The 14,324-nt window shown below is 41.5% G+C and overlaps 1 protein-coding gene across 3 annotated transcripts in view; it reads right to left on the bottom strand.

Annotated features, from left to right (window-relative positions):
• The window catches only part of Tdrd12 (tudor domain containing 12), an 84,423-nt gene that overhangs the window by 53,139 nt on the left and 16,960 nt on the right, over window positions 1–14,324 (bottom strand). For all 3 annotated transcript variants that reach the window (XM_021169021.3, XM_021169020.3, XM_085841878.1), the window contains exons 4-7: window positions 13,900–14,019; window positions 3,857–3,912; window positions 3,173–3,258; window positions 720–909 (exon numbers count right to left, since the gene is read on the bottom strand). In XM_021169021.3, the coding sequence (XP_021024680.1) occupies window positions 720–909; window positions 3,173–3,258; window positions 3,857–3,912; window positions 13,900–14,019 (452 nt within the window). The remainder of the gene's footprint in view (window positions 1–719; window positions 910–3,172; window positions 3,259–3,856; window positions 3,913–13,899; window positions 14,020–14,324) is intronic.

Below are 14,324 nucleotides of genomic sequence, written 5' to 3'. Positions count from 1 at the left end.
CATCTGAAAAAGGACTATTGTCTAAAGTAGACAAAGACCACTGAAAACCAACAAAAGAGAACCAAGCACCTACCTTTTAAACAGACAAAAATGGAGTAAGGGTTAATAAAGCTTGGTGGCAGGGCTTGTGTGAGGTCCTGGGCTCAATCTGCAGTGCATGCTCTGAATATGACTTTGTGCTGGAAACAACTGGCAGGACTCACCCTGCACTGCAGCTTGTGGTCCTAGGTCACTGACAACGTCCTTACACCGTGTATGCTGGAGAGACTGTGCCAGAAAATCTAAACCCTGTGAGTCTGAAAGAACGTACTGTATTTCAAAACTAATAATAAAGCAGAAATCAGTCATTACGTACTTCTTCTGCTCTTGTTTAGGCTATAGCGCTGGAGGAGACCTAGCAAAGGATGGCACCTGAAGAACTGAAGTTTGAAAGCCGAGGAAAACATTTGAAATTGTATCTATGGTCCATACTAAGCATCAATTGTAATAAAAAGATCTCTAGGTGTCTGAAAACTATATAAAACCTAATTTTGTTAAAAATCTTTAAACCATGTACTATCTGAACTTCTGAATGTGTAGCCCAGTGTTAACAGGAAGATCAGAATTTCCTAAGAAGTAAACTATGATCATTAAACACAGAGTCTAAGTCTCTGTTTCAAGCAGGAAAGAGCTTAGACAGAACCCAGTATGCTAAGGATGGGGGAACACGGAATACTCACTTTCCACTCTGTGATAGTCTTTTCCTTGTAGAAGCATTGGCCACAGAGTAAGTGATGGGCTGAGCTTACTGGAGCAGGGCACCGAATTGAGACGCTGCCTGGGTTTCTCCAAATTATTGAGGTTTTTATTCCCCATTGGTGACACATAATAAGCAAAATTCTTTGCAACTAGGTCATCATTAACACAAACCTGTAAAATTTTAAACATTTTATGAATTACCATTCAGATGGGTGCAGTCAATGTACAAGGCATGTACAATGTACAAACTCAGCCCCAAATTCCTGAGAGATTATTTTATGGAGTGTAGTTTGACAGAAGCACCCCTTGGTTCCTGCTATGTTAGCAGGAAACCAAGATTCTCATGAGCCCCTCACCAGAAAATAGCAATGAGCTTCATAAAATACAAGGCGTACCTTGGAGGAAGAGGCTGCTCACACACTCTGGCAAGGCACAGATCCAGTGAGAAGCCACTAACAACAAAAGGGGAAACTGGAAAAACTAGATTCTATAATTCTTTGCCAGTCTGGGAGTCAAGGTGGCGGTTGCCATTGATCCCAGCAGAGGCAGGTAGATCTCTGAGTTCAAGGCCAGGCTGGTCTACAAAACTAGTTCAGATCAACCAGGGCTATACAAAGAAACAGTCTCTATAAATCAAAAACCAAAATCAAACCAAACCAACACAAAACAAAACCTTAATGCTTCAAGCCAGGTATGACAGCAGTGACTGAAATCTTAGTATGAAGAGATGGGGCAAAACTACTATAGGATGAAGTCACTGGACAGAGATACAGCCAAAGTAAAGCATTTGGAGGATGGGGAAATATGATAAAGGGCTTGTTTGTGAATATAAGAACCTGAGTTTGATTCTCAAATAAAAAAGCTGCAGGCATGGTGGAATATGATAGTAATCCCAGATCTAGAGAGGGTGATGGTCCCTAGAGTTTGCTGCCCATCTAGTCCAGCCTAATTGGTGAGTCTCAAGCCACTGAGAAACCTTGTCTCAAAGGAGGTGAACAATATTCCTGAAGAAGCCAAGGTTGTGCAGTAGCCTCCACATGCATCTATACACACAAGACCATGTACATACATGTATACTCACATACACATTCATAACAATTGTAAAGGAAGAACTCTCAGTATAAAATAAAAACAATCTAATCATGCAAAGCGTGAATACTCTATCAAAGCATGGATTACAAATAAGCACATGAACGTGTCTCTGCTGTTTGGGAAATGTATATTCCATCCACAATAAGATGCCAGAGTGACCAACACAAGCATGGGAGGACACATGGAAGAGGTGAAATCTCCCACACTGATGATAAAGACATAAAGTGGTATTATTTTGGCAGCTTCCAAATCTCAGCACCTCTTCCCAGAAGTTAGACTCCTAGGTGTTTACCTAAGAAGGAACATGTACATCCAGAGGGAAACAATTACATGAGTGTTAACTGGACAAAGCCAAAAATCCATAAGACACTACATAATATACAGGCGCATACAGGAAGAGTTCGTCATAAGGGTCAGAGCACTGACAGATGCAGCAACGTGAATGTGTGATGACATTCTTCACCCGAGTGAAAGAAGCCAGGCTGAATAAAGAGAGGATCCTTGTACCTCCTTTGTAATGGAAAAGATTTACATCTTTTCTGAGCAATTGTGACCAAGTGTATCCAAAATACATTTTCTCTCTGCTATGAATGAACCTCCCCGTTACCTATACTTCGTTACTTAAAGTAAGAGTAAGTTATCAGATACAAAACATACTATAAGAGGGGCCTACTACTTAAAAATAAGAAGAAAAAATATATTTTGAAAACAACGTTGTATGAGACTGCCAAAAATGAGCTCAGTCAGGATATAGGGAACCCGAATACAAAGGTGGGGGGGGGGTAAGGGAGGGAGAGACAGACAGACAGATGGATTATCAGAGCAGCTTTCTAGCACTGTATCTTTGCTGTACTACCCAGTTTCTTTCCCACAGAATACAGGTAGTACTTTGTAAGTACTGGCATTAATACATTAACCAAACTGTACCTAATAAGGAGTCTGCTTCTCACAGGTACGACAAAGTGTTAAGAATAAGATAATAAGGCTGGGAGCGGTGGCTCATGTCTTCAATCCCAGCACTTGGGCAGGAGAGGCAGATTTCTACGAATTCCCAGCCATCCAGGGCTACAAAATGAGTCCTTAACTCAAAAGAGGAAAAGAAAAAGGTCTACCCTTTCTACTCTTGTTCAATATAGACCCAGAATCTCTGCTACAGTAATAAGAGAAAAAAAAAAAAGATACAGAAAGGAAAACCCCTATTTTCAGATCACATGATCCTACACTTAAACCCTAAAGATGCCACCAGCACACTCTTGAGCTTCATAAGTATTTCAACACTTAGACATAAAATGAACCCTAACTCAGACACCCTACCCGCCACCCCCACATGTCTTCCGCTTACTTTTTCATTTTTTATTGTTGCATAAAGGTAAACCTCAAAAGTATCTTCTTCCACAGCACATAGTTTTGCTTCCACTTGGGTAGTTGCTAAATGGCAATAAATGAACAAACAAGTAAGCTGACATTAACGTTTATTTAAAGTAAGTATGGTTTCATTAGGCACCCAACAACATGAAGGCCTTTCACATCCCATCATACTCCAGAGCAGTCCCAGCAGGTAGGCACAGCCATAGGAATACTGGCAAGACGTAGGAGGAGGCTACAGGCAGTATTTTACAGTTGCCAACACAGTTAAAGACATCTTAGATGCTTTAAGTTAGCAATGATAATTACACAACAAATGTCTACTTGCTCAGTAAAAGAAGCTTTTCATCAACTGCTTGACCAAGAAAATAGACACACACTCACTCTGTACCCCCTTAGCACTTAAAAAACAATCTGAGAAGCAGGGCTTGCTACTGTGAGGAAGGTCCTCTACAACAACCAGACAGTTCTTTATTTCAGCTGACAATTACATCAAATTCCGTCTGCAAAATTACAGGGGCATAGGCAATGTGACACCTGGCATGAAAGGGGCTTCAAGTAATTTAAGGGCCCTATAAGGAGGGCCAACAGTTATGCATGTGGATCTAAGACATATGGCAACAGAAGAGTAAGCAACCATGGATATCAACCCTGGCCTTACCTCTTACAATGCTCTGAAAGTACTGGATGGCTGCACTGTCCCATTTTGTGGCAGGTCTGGAACAGCAAACAGATACAACTTCATTAAGTAAAAACCATAGGCTAATTATATCATTGCTACTTTGTTTGCTGGAGAATGGCTGTTTCTGACACTGAACACTAAGCATACAACAAAGACAGGAACCTATGACAGCTCTGTGTCAGGGTACAGACTCCAGATGTATCTGACAATGCCACCTTCACAGATCAGACAGGTACAAAGGCCCTGCTGAGATGATACCTGCCTGTCCCCTCCTCACCCCTGCCTCCCACTCCATGCCTATATATGGTACCCTTTGTCATATCACCACTGTCCCCAGTTATCTACAACAAATCTATTTCCCATAAACACAGTACAAGTTCCTTGAAAAGAAAGCCTAAGGATACACCATCCATCACTGGCTGCCACAGAGAACGGCAGCACTGATTAGCCAGCTCTGGAGTCAGCCATGGGAAACCAGCTACACTGTCCGGGAGGCCAGGACTAGTTAGTAATTTGGCCCCAGCTCCTTTTCATCTCCACCAGCTTGTTCTGTCTACACTTCACAAAGACTGTCAGAGGAAGAGTTGTAGGCACTGCAAACACAGGACAGAGCAGAGGTTAGAAGGGACAAAAATAAAGCTTGTTACTGTTGGGTCCAGAGGAAACTCTAATTCCCCGAACTCCAAAAGGTAGTCCAAATATCAGAAACGGGCCTAATCCAGAATATCGGAGGATTTCTGGTGATTAGATAAAAGCCAGCATTCCTCAGGAACTTCTTGTGAAACCTGTTCCCTCTACCAAAAGGGGTCGTTTCCCTTACCTCTGGCAGAAGGGACTTAAGGCTACTTATATGTGCTGCCTACCAACTGCTGGCCTGCAGGCTCCCTCCCTGTTTTTTTTTTTAAAGATTTATTTATTATATGTAAGTACACTGTAGCTGTCTTCAGACACTCCAGAAGAGGGCGCCAGATCTTGTTACGGATGGTTGTGAGCCACCATGTGGTTGCTGTCCCTCTCTGTTTCTTATTTCAAAGTTCATCCTGCTAGCCCCCCTCACTGCCTCCCTCCCTTCACTCCCCCACCTCTCCTCCCCCTTGCTCTGTCCTCCTGGCAGCCTTCTCTGCTCTGCTCTTGCTTCTCCCTGTGTGCTCCCTCGTCTCCATCCCTGCTATTCTCACCTCTCTTGTACACAGCCCCGGCCACATGCAGTCTACTACTTTCCTTCTCTGCTCTGACTCCTCCAATGCCTCTGGCTATTTCTTCCCTCCTAGCAACAATAAAAATCTCCCCTTTAACTATCCAAAGAGTAGTCCTGCTATTGTTTTCTATAGTAAACACAATAAGTCTTGTGTTTGTAATGTTTGTATTCATTGCCCTTCAACAACTGCTTTAAAGATCAAATGAGTGACACGCACGGTCAGTGCCCAGACATGATTGGTATTTTAAAATATATATATATTTGATTCTTACTGAGAGATTAAGCACATTACTTTCAGGGAATTGTAAAGGATTTCTAAAAACAGCAAAATAATGACTTCAAGTCATACTATACATGAAAAAAATAACCTAGTAACTTTTTTAGAAAAAAAATAAATTCTTATCAGGCAGCAAACTTAAGAGAAAACTCAATATAGTATGAATGGGTGTGTGTCTGTCTTCTCTCTGGATGTGTGTGTGTGGGGGGGAATAAGTTCAAGAGAACATGAGAAGAGAGACCTAACACCACTGCTAACATTCAACATTGTGTGGAAAACTGATCACTTTTAAGAGAATCTTTTAGGTGGTTTATATTTGTATATGGTATAGGTGTGCAATGTATACACACATGCCTATGGTATGTGTGGAAGGTCAGGTCAATGTCAGATGTCTTTCATCAATTTGCCCCCCCCCCCCCTTTTTGGGGAGATTATATCATCAGTTTTCCCAGGCTGGCTGGCCAACACATTTCAGGGACCTTGTCACCACTCCTCCTCCCCTAGGCTAAGGTTACTGGCTCACACATCATGTTTAACCTTTTACTTGGGTTCTGGGGATTCAAATTCAGATTTGTTTGCAAGGTAGGCACTTTACTGACTGACCCATATTCTCAGGTCCAAAGAAGCACTTTTTAAAAAATATTGTATTAGGTGTGTGGAAGTTTGCTTGCATGTATGTCTGTGCACCATTTAGCATTTGCCTGGTGCCTGTGGAGGTCAGAGAGAGGCATTGGATTCCCTGGAACTAGGAGTTATAGATGATTGTGACCACCCATGTTGAGCACTGGAGATAAACCCCAATTCCTCTAAGATTTGGTGCTGTTCATTGCTGAGCCATCTCTTCAGACCTCAAGAAGCACTCTGTATACACAACAAAGATGGGACAAGTTGCTAGTCTTTCTGAAGGAAAACTTGACAAGAATCTATAAAAAAATTACACTGCACATTAAGAAAATGATTTACCTAAAATGAAAAGGGGGAAGTGTTGTGGTGAAGGTGAGTGAAACCCAGTGAGGAGCCCTCTGCTGGTGCTGGGACTCTAACACTGGACAAGGTCAGGAGTATGCAGAAGGCTCTCCCTGAAAATCACTGCAGTCCTGAACTTGGAATCCTTCAATGGCAACAGGAATAAGGAAACAGCTTTTCTGAGGTGATGTGATATGCAGGCTGGTGTCCACCTCATACCTGAAGAACCAGCAGTTAGTGACAGGCCACCATCCCAGAGCTTCATTCCCAGTCCCCAAGGGCCAAGATATCTAAGTGGTGGGCTGGCTGGAGGACAGCTACACAGGAAACACTGGCCTCTAGGTTACTAACAACCAGCTAACTACCCTATCTGTGCCAACCACAAAAGCAATGTGTCTCCTCAAACAAACTGCTGAGGGTATTGAGGAAGGCTGAGCAATGGAGGATGGACTTGTCACAAAGAGCTTCCACACAGGTAGCTTCCGCAATGCAACATTTCCAGGACGTGCTAGAAGAGTCAAAATGGGGCTGTTTCCTGAAGCTTTTCTTTTCATGATACCACAGTATTGGAGGAAAAGAACAACACTGCCTGCTAACTCTAGAGGAGGCAGAAGACAAAAGCTAATTCCCCCACTAATATCTATCCCAGACAGAAGTGATGACCATATCTAACAGCACTACCAGTGCAGGGAGTTGCCCAGTATAAACCATGGTACAATGGTCAGATGCTGAGAGCAAGAAGTAAGGAGAGGGAGGGGTACATGCATATACATCTCTACAGCTACAGAGGATGTGTGTATATGTTGTGTACGCATATGTGTATTTGTTTGTGAGTGTGGGTGCAAATACATGTAGGCAGGAGTGTGGGTGGAAGCCACAATTGACATCACTTGTCTTCCTTTAGCGTGTTCCACTTTATTTACTGAATCAGAGTCTTTCAAGCCAGAGCTCACCTATCTAGCTAGTCTGGCTACCCAGCTTATTCCAGGGATTCCCTGCCTCGGGAACAAGCACAGAACTCAGGTCTTCCTAAAAGAAATTCACTCACTGCAGCCTTCAGGATGAGGCTGCCCTGGGGATTCTGCTGTTCCTGCAGAGAGCACAGACATACGCAACTGCTTAGCCCTGCTGAAGGGGAAGAGATTTCAAATGAACCCCATACACTTGTTTAAGGCATTTCTTAAGGTTCATTTAGTTAACAAGCTGTTTTTACTGGGAATCCGCACACCACTCCAGCCAGGGAAGCAGGTAGCTAAGTATAGACTTTCACCTCTCCCTGCTCCTACAAATCCAAGCCCCCAGTCTCATCCAAAGCTCTGCAGCAGAACACATGCTACAGCCTCTTACCCTGCTCCCAAATCTAGTCAACCACACAGACCTTCCCCTTCCCCTCCCATCCTAGCCCCAACTCAATGCTTTATCCCAGCAGGCACACCATGGGAACCCATAGGCCACTCTGACCAGGGACTTTACACAGCCTAACTGTAGCTCTTCACCTCTCCCTCCATTCTTTCAAGTTCAATCCTCATTCTCACCCTTAGCTCTATAACAGACCTTCTGCTGTGGCCTCTCTTCATTCTCTGCCCCACCCTGGGGGACTAAGCAGATTCTGGTGGAACACCCTGCTTTCCTCCTTCTTGTGGACCCCCTCAGCCCGATTCTCAACTCTCACTACACAGAAACACATTTATATTCTTGGAAGTCCCAACGGCTACACCGATCAGGAACTCAGAAGAATTGCCTACCTGACCACATAAAGCTACCAGTCTCTCAAAAGAATGAGAGAGGGCAACAGAAACCAAGGAACAAAATACCACCCAACAAAGACAAGATCAAATATCAGCACCTAGAATTACAATCTTTCTACTCCTAGATGCTTAGACAGCCAGGACAATATGTCTCCACTTCAGCCAAGAAAACCTTCCACAACAGTCCATGAGTATTCCAAAATAGCTGAAGCACAAGAAAAACCCCTTAAATAGCCTTTATGAATAAGATATAGGTCTGTAAAGAGGAAATGAACAAATTCTTAAAGAAGTCTACTGATTTCACAAACAGTAAAAGGAAACAAAAAAACAGTTCAAGACCAGAACATGAAAATAGAAGTACCAGAATTTGGGTAACACTGTGGTAGACGTGACCATGCTTTTGTGTGTAGGAATATAGAACACTTTTGAGACTTTGGATTAGAAAAGTGGTTTGGACATTTCAAGTGTGGCTTAATGGTCTATCCTAGTAGGAATATGGAAGACAAAGAGTGATTTGAACTATGGGAGCCCAGCTCAAGAAGTTCAGTAGGGATGATATTAATATGTGGTCATTCTGTGATAGTTTGATGAAGAACGTGGCTCCTAGCCAGGCATGGTGGCACACACCTTTAATCCCAGCACTCGGGAGGCAGAGGCAGGCGGATTTCTGAGTTCAAGGCCAGCCTGGTCTACAGAGTAAGTTCCAAGACAGCCAGGCTACACAGAGAAACCCTGTCTCGAAAAACCAACCCCCCCCCAAAAAAAACAAACAAACAACAACAAAAAAAAAACAAGAATGTGGCTCCTTTTTGCCTTTGTCTGAAAAGTTGGCCTGAGGCTAAATTGAAGAATTCTGGATTAATGGTATTGGCAGAGGAGATTTCAAAACAGTTTAGAATTAACTGTATCATGTGGATATTAGTGGCCAATATTTTTTCTTTTTAAAGACTCATTTATTTAATGCATGAATACACTACTGTTGTCTTCAGACACACCAGAAGGCAGCACAGGATCCCATTACAGATGGTTGTGAGCAACCATGTGGTTGCTGAGAATTGAACTCAGGACCTCTGGAAGAACAGCTAGTGCTCTTCACTGTTGAGCCATCTCTCCAGTTCTAGTGGCCAATCTTATGCAGATCTATAATGAAAAGGGCAAGCTTAGCAAGAGACAGACAAAATTTATGGTTTGAGGAGAAAGGGAGCAACAGGAAGTATAATGAAGCTAAGTCCTGTGCTCAATGGATAAAAAAAAAAATGTTTAAAGCTTGATGCTTTAGTAATAAAAACAGCAGCTCTTTTTTTTTTTTTTTTTTTTTTTTTTTTAAAGCATTTAACTGGGGCTGGCTTACAGTTTCAGAGGTTTAGTCCATTATCACGACAGGAAGCATGGTGGCACAGGGGCAACATAGTGCTGGAGTAGTAGCTGAGAGTTCTGCATCTTGATCCATAGGCAGCAGGAACATACAGGCCTCAAAGGCGACCACCTTCAGTGATTCATTTCCTCCGCAATGGCCATACCTCCTAAACCTTTCATATAGTGCCACTCTCTGGTGACCAAGTACTCAAATCTATTAGTCTTTGAGGGACAACCTCATTCAAACCACCACAACTCCATAACAAATAACAAGAAAAAAGTAACTCAATTAAAATATAGGCTCTAGATCTAAAAAGACAATTCTCAAAAGAGGAAACTCAAAAATGGTCGAGAAGCACTTAAAGAAAATGTTCAATATCCTTAGCCATCAGGAAAATACCAATCAAAACTACTTTGAGATTCCATATTATACTCCTCAGAATGGCTAAGATCAATAAACAAGTGACAGCTCATGCTGGTGAGGATGTGGAGCAAGGGGCACACTCACCCATTGCTAGTGGGAGTGCAAACTTGTACATCTGCTATGGAAATCAGTGTGGTGGTTCCTCATGAGCTACCTCAGAACTAATATACCCCAACATCCAGCTGTACCACTGCTGGACATGCATCCAAAAGATGTTTCCCCTTACCAGAGACACCTCCTCATCCATGCTCATAGCTGCTCTATGCATAGTAACCAGAAACTGGAGACAATCTACATTTCCCTCAACAGGGGAATGGGTAAAAAAAAAAAACCAAAACTATGGTATGTTAACACAATGGAATCTCAGTCAACTATTTTAAAAAGACATGAAATTCTCAGGTAAACGGATAAAACTAGAAAAAAAAATCATCCTTAGTGGGGTTGTCTCAGACTCAGAAAGACAAGAAATGGTATATATTTATGTATATGAAAATAACAGCTGTTAAGTCAGTGATAAACAAGCTACAGTATGTAGAATCATAGAGGTTAGGTATAGTTAGGGACAAACAGATCTCATTAGGAAGGGGAAACAGAATAGAGTTATGGATGGATGCAGGAGTTTGAATGGGAGGACCAAGTGGAGGAGGAGAGGGAACAATAGAGGGAATATTGGGGAGAAACAATTAAAATTAAGGGTCACGAGTAGGAGTATGGAAACATAATACAGTTGAAACTTCCTCAAATATATGAAGGCAATCTAAATGAAATCCTCAAGTAATGGGGGAGACATGGGAGATCCCAACTATCTTGTCACAAAACAAGATTCCTGTACCAGGACTGAGTTACATCAAATTAAGTTGTTGGCCAAATGGGGCTCATGAAAATCCCCAGACAACTCAGGCTGTGGCTGACAGAAGGCTCCATTCATGAAGACAACACCTATGCAACTCACTGAACATAAAGAAGTCAAGCTGGTGCCCTATGTTCTAGCATCTTTGGTGCAGGAAGGTACTCTACACTACCAAAAGGTGAAATGTAAATACAAACCCAGCCTGTGGTGGGAAAATTAGGAAAGCTGTTGTATCTGCCATGAACACCGGAATGCTGGGATTGTTTTAGGTGGGCCTAAGCCCTGAGGAAATCTTTTGGATCTGATCAGTGACTGGGTTTTGAGATTTGTGGGGGCTGTATTTCTGAAGTAGCTTTATTGCCTTCACAGTACTTCAGTCACATGACATTCCTGGATTACTGAGCACTGCAAACAGTGCATAATAGGGACTGACAAGTGTGTGGTTCATGTATTCCTTCAGGCAGCACATAGATCAGCGCAGATGCTCTGGTAATGAACAACTTGACTTCTGTAAAATTAACTTTTGGGTAATAATCAATAAATACATTTCTGCAAAGCTACTGGGGGATCAGCCCAAAGAGGTTCTTCTCTCCCTGTTGCTTACGAAGACTTATTTCATTCTTGAGTGTCTCTCCTTCTTAGCTTGTTCTGCCTAGCTAAGAATACTGACACTAGCCACAAGTGCTTTAATCTACAATGGTGTCCTGTCTGCAAGATAAGTTAGTGTAATGGTGGTACAAAGCTTGTGGGAGTAACCAACTAATATCTGATTTGACTTAAGGTCCACTCCATGACATGAATGAATACCTCACATTGGGTTACCAAAAACCTAAGACAAGACAGTCCAGGAACCCTAAGGTAAAGTCAAATCCTAGTGTTCTTTTGTAATCTTTTTTTGGAGACAGGTTTCCTCTGGGTAACCCTGGCTGTCCTATAACTCAAGAGATCTCCTGGCTCTGCCTCCCAAGTTATCTTTTTCAAGGCAGTAATAAAGTGACATTTGCTATACTCATAGATCAGTGCTCTGCTCAGCCATCATCAGAGATGCTTCTTCTTATAGCTTATGGGAATAAATACAGAAACCACAGCCAGACATATGCAGAGTGTGAGAGGCCTTAGAACACTCAACCTTAAGTGAATGACTATCTAATCACTCCCCTGAAAGATCAGGGGACACCAAGGAAGAGGTAGTAGAACATGTGAGGGCCAGAGAGAATGGAGGACACCAAGACAACAACCCTCGATATCAACATGAGCAAAGCCCATATGAACTCAGAGATGAAGGCAGTGTGCACAGGGCATGCCTAGGTCTGCACCAGGCCCTTTGTGTATATGTTATGGCTTGTAGTTTAAGGTTTTTAATGGGATCCCGGGATGTGGGAACAAGTGGGTCTGTTTCTTGTGCATTCTCTTGGGCTTTTTTTTTCCTGTTGGTTTGTCTTGTCTAACTCCAATGTGATAGTTTTTGTTATATCTATATTTTATATTATCTTTTAGAAGCCTGCTTTCTAATGTGAGACAGAAAAGGGGTGGATCTGGAAGGGAGGAACTGAGAAACCGTAATCAGAATATATATTATGTAAGGAAAAAATCTATTTTTTAAAAGGGGGGAAATAATATTGAGGCTCAGTTATTTTCAAAGCAATTTGGTTACATTGCCAGAACACTTGGGAAAAGATTTGGTCACAAGATCTCATTATAAATTTCCCACAAGAAAAAAATGATAAAAATTGAAAATATTTACTCAATTTTAATCTTACAATTATCAAAACTTATAGTGAACCATCTTATGTTCTGTACTGTCTCTGCTTGCTTTTGAGACCAGATCTCACTATCACCGAGGCAACAAGCTGTCATCTTGCCTTGAGCTCTGGAGTATGTAGATTTCAGGAATACACCACCACATCTGGTTTTATTATGTTATTTTCTTTATCACACCCTGACTTCCCTGTTTTTAACTTTAGAAAAATTCAGAAGTAAAGCAGCTTCTCATAGCTCTCCTTGCTAGCAAATGAACCTAAAGGGTATCAAAACCACTCAAAATAAAAAGCAGCAGAGAGGGAACTGGAGAGCCCCCACACACAAAATCTGTACATGTGAACTATTTTATTGATTTTAGAAACAACCAAAGGGCTACATTAAGATGCTGCATAAAATTAATGTCAATTTCTTTGAAGAAAAAAAAAAAACAAGAAACAAAAAGAAATCCGTATTATTCTTATCTCAAAGGTCCTGGCGTCAACCTCGTTCTTTCAGCACATTTCATTGCTTTCTCATCTCATGTTCCATGCTGCTCATCAGGAAGAATTTAAATACAGCAAGGATTCTGTGTCAACAGGTATTGTCTTTTATTTCTAAGATAACCAAGACATCAAACCCTATCCCCTTAGTCAATGAGTTTATCTTATGTCATATCTGGAAGTGAACAGTTGTTGGGAGCACAGCAGGAAGGGTCCTGTGCACACAGATCTTTAGAGAAACCAGGGATGTTAAGCACACAGGATTGTCTTTCCAATGGGAAAGATGAAAAACCTGTTCTTCCATCCAGAAGGCCAAGAATTGGAAGCAATTAGTAGCCTGGTGATCTTCGTTATCTGTTTGGCCAGGCCATATCAAGCTCCTACACCCAGGACTGGAGGTGGCTAACAGTCCAAATGACCTCTATGCTATCTGTATGACCTGGCCAGAGTCTAAGGCCCTTAAGCTAGTACTGAGAGCCTATCTCTAGAACCCATCTTCTTGGGGGGAAATGATATGTAGCTCGAGTTGAGTTTCAATGTAATTATGCTTCTTTATGCACCAGGGATTATATTATACCAAAGTCCTCTTTTTTATTCTTCTTCAAATTACATTGGGCTTAAATACATTGGGAATAAACCACCTGTTATTAGACTCTCTGAAGTCCATCTAGGTTGATGAAGTCAATCTGCGCTGGATGTCTTCACAATCTACTTCTCGTATGACATCTACAGGGACACCTCCACACCAAAAAACAGTGACCTCACAATGCCACACCATGGCATTACAGAACTACTGGCTCAAACTTGCATTCGAGTGGAATCAATTGTTAATTAATTTTCTCTTTTTTTTTTTTTTTTGTTGCTCGTTTCTGATTGTGATCCTTGTAACAAATTAAAATGGAAACACATATAGAAATAAAAGGAGTCCCAGTATTTCAAGCTTCCAAAAGAAGATATACTTACACAATCTCAGCATTGTCTTCACAGAAGTCAATGTGCAATGTCACAGGCTTTGTACCGTAAAGTCTGAATTTTTTTGCTCTGTAAGGAAGCTGCATAAAAGACTCTACTGCAACTCGGATGCTTAAAGGTAAAATACAAATAATTTTATTGTAAGTAAAAAATATATAACAAGTTCACTTAAAGCACACTTATATAATTAATATACTGTTCACTAAGGAGCAAAAGAAAACTTAAGTTTTATGTATAAAGGTTTATACAATGCACATAATATATGGTATTAATATTCTGTGGCATAGGAATTTAGGATATATATATATATGCACACATATACACACACATATATGCATATATATATATATATATAAAGAGAGAGAGAGAAGCTATAAATGGTGAGAAATACTGAATAACAACTGAACTTGTGAAGG

Source organism: Mus caroli, unplaced genomic scaffold, assembly GCF_978045245.1.
Source record: "Mus caroli unplaced genomic scaffold, Mus_caroli_1 scaffold_8, whole genome shotgun sequence".
Taxonomy (NCBI): Eukaryota; Metazoa; Chordata; class Mammalia; order Rodentia; family Muridae; genus Mus; species Mus caroli.
Note: the sequence above shows the minus strand (reverse complement) of the source record. Positions and strands in the feature narration are given on the sequence as shown.